General features: G+C 44.5%; 1 protein-coding gene across 1 annotated transcript; it reads right to left on the bottom strand.

Moving 5' to 3' along the window:
• Nucleotides 1-202: 202 nt before the first annotated feature.
• Nucleotides 203-2,294, bottom strand: LOC113573086 (cytochrome c oxidase subunit 6B1). The gene is made up of 4 exons (XM_027003129.2): nucleotides 1,994-2,294; nucleotides 1,177-1,293; nucleotides 751-851; nucleotides 203-479 (listed from the first exon to the last, which is right to left on the bottom strand). Exons 2-4 carry the CDS (start codon nucleotides 1,280-1,282, stop codon nucleotides 426-428), a joined length of 261 nt encoding a protein of 86 aa, XP_026858930.1. The 5' UTR covers nucleotides 1,283-1,293; nucleotides 1,994-2,294; the 3' UTR covers nucleotides 203-425.
• Between the last annotated feature and the right edge of the window lie 268 nt (nucleotides 2,295-2,562).

Consider the following 2,562-nt stretch of genomic DNA (forward strand, 5'->3'; position numbering starts at 1 on the left):
ACTGAAACGGCAGAAATGTTTGTGTTATTTTTATTAATATAACTACCTAAAATTAAACCATTCTAACTCTTTGGTAAAGAAAAACTTTACCTTAAAATATTAAAAATAAACATTCAAATGTTAACATATTTACATTTACAGATAATATGTGAAAGGAGGTGGAACCCTGGAGAGCTCAATTAACCAGTCACGCACAACAGAATTTCAATAAAATGCCTGAGATATTTAATAGAGAAGCTGTGGTACAATGCTTTCACTTTAAATAGGAATGACAAAGATCCATCCCAGTCTGCCGATCCACAGTTGCATCAATGGGAGTTAAGGTCTGACTCAGCAGGATACCAAATCATGCTACAGACACAAACATCTTGAGGTTTTTGCGGCAGCGATAACAATGGTGATATCGCTCTTTGGTGGCGAGATCCTCAGATCTTCCCCGGGAATGTCCCATCCTCTCGCTGTGTGTCCCATTTCTCGATCTGGCACACAGGACATCAGTTTTTGAGGTAAATCTTTTAAACTTATACAGTAACTGTTTCTTACCCCAACCATGAGGACATCACTATGATTATTTATTTATTTAGCTTTGAAATGAACTAGCTGGTAAGTAACCAATGACAATGCAGAATGTGAGGCCATATGGTGTGGGATTAGGAACCCCTGGCATATCTAAAATGCTTTGGGTCAATATCAGTTTTTGTAAGAAAACTGATCAACTGCTGTACTTTAGGAACACAAAAAGTGTCTTACCCATGAAATGGGGCACAGTGATTTGTATACTTTCTTGTACCAGTCACATGGTTCCACATCCATTCCTTTGGCCTCCAGGGATTTTTGGCATCTGTAAAAATCTGTAAAAATAAACCACAATAGATAACACAGCGGCCGTGTGCGTGTGCCTGCTAGGTCTAGAAAGAGGAATCTTCAAGATTTCCACAATTAATGATGAAGTGAATTCTTGCATCCATTGGCACAGGTTACTGGATACGGATAACACTGGTAAACGTCATACATATTTGAACGGATCTTTCCATTCAGCACACAAACATGATAGTCTGTTTAATTTGAGGAGAGAGAGAGAGAGATGCGCACAGTCACGCTACAGCAAGCCGTCTAAACGACATAACAGTGCGTTTGACAGTCAACACCTCCTAAACGCCGTGACACCAGACTGACCTAGATAATTCTGCCAGCAGTTCCTCGTCTGGTTCTGGTTCGGGAAGCGGGCGTCGAAAGGTGCTGTGCGGTACCGCTGCAGCTTGTCCTTCATGTCCTCCGCCATCGCTCGCGCGTCTGTGAAAGATCGCATCACAAGCGCACGCGCTCATCAACTGTCAAAACCGACGCCTCGAGGAAGTACCGACACCGATAGTCTCTCGCCGCCGACGTGTCAGGGAATAAAACTGCCTCGAGAGTACAGACATTTCACCCTGACGTGCGAGAAACGGTCATCAAACGCAGTTATAGTTCATATTAATTGACGTCGACCAGACGCAGGCAGGTTCAAGACCCACTTGTCTTTAAGACGTTCCGAGAAGTTCACCTGGACTCTACTTAGTCGTGATGGTAATCACCTCAGTACCGGGGATAGTTGTATTAAAAGCGTCGCCGTTGGTGGGAGATAATTATACAGAAAAAAAGTGCCATTACTACTATAACGCTACGTTTAACGTGCAGTGAGGCGGAAGCAGTGTACACCAACTACAAGGTCATTGACAACATAAACACCACACGGACCCGAGTCCATACTGGACGGGTTTTATGGACGGACGCTGCATTAGTTTGTGTGCCTACAATTATGTTTTGTTTTTTTGTTTTTTTACCACGTAAAACAAACAACGGTTAAAAGTTTGTAAATACAGCTGTACAGGACGAGGGGCCACTTGCGGTTCCTTATTCACTTTCATTTCCAATTCTGTACATAGCAACGGCTGAGATGGCATCAAGAAGTTTAAATGTTTAATTGAATTATCTCGCAAAGAAAATAAATTACCTGACAGAAACGTCTGTGGTGTGAATGCAGCTATAAAGCCTCCGTCCTTTAGCTCGGCTCCAGGTAGCTGCTCGACTACAGTGACGTTTCCTTCGGTCGCGGACACCGTCGGCTCGCGCGGTGTGTGTGTGCGCGTTCGTGCGTGAGCTGTAGAGCGCACTTACGCGCGGAGGAAGAGAATGTTGTCGTGCAGCTGAGCCAACACGGTATGGCGGATGCAGGTCACGTTGAAAGGCATTGACATGCTTTCACTATGGGCGACCGCGACCTAGCTAGGATTCACAGTCAAAGAGCGGAGACTCACTGGAATGCAGGGCTTTGTTTATGCACGCGGCACAGATAAAGTGCCTCGCGCTCTGTTTTCCCTGTGCACCTTAGTTAGGCACTCGCATCCTGCGACGTCATGGACGGAAAACATCGCGTTTTCAGATCAGCTTTAGTTGAGTGTCTTGTTAATATTTAACATTTTGAACATAAGCTCACTGGGAAAGTGGAAGAGCGTTCGTGACGATGCTCGTACGTCGGTGTTAAATTAGCTAACTTTTCTTGCTGGACTCTGACATGACCGT

Source organism: Electrophorus electricus, chromosome 10, assembly GCF_013358815.1.
Source record: "Electrophorus electricus isolate fEleEle1 chromosome 10, fEleEle1.pri, whole genome shotgun sequence".
NCBI lineage: Eukaryota > Metazoa > Chordata > Actinopteri > Gymnotiformes > Gymnotidae > Electrophorus > Electrophorus electricus.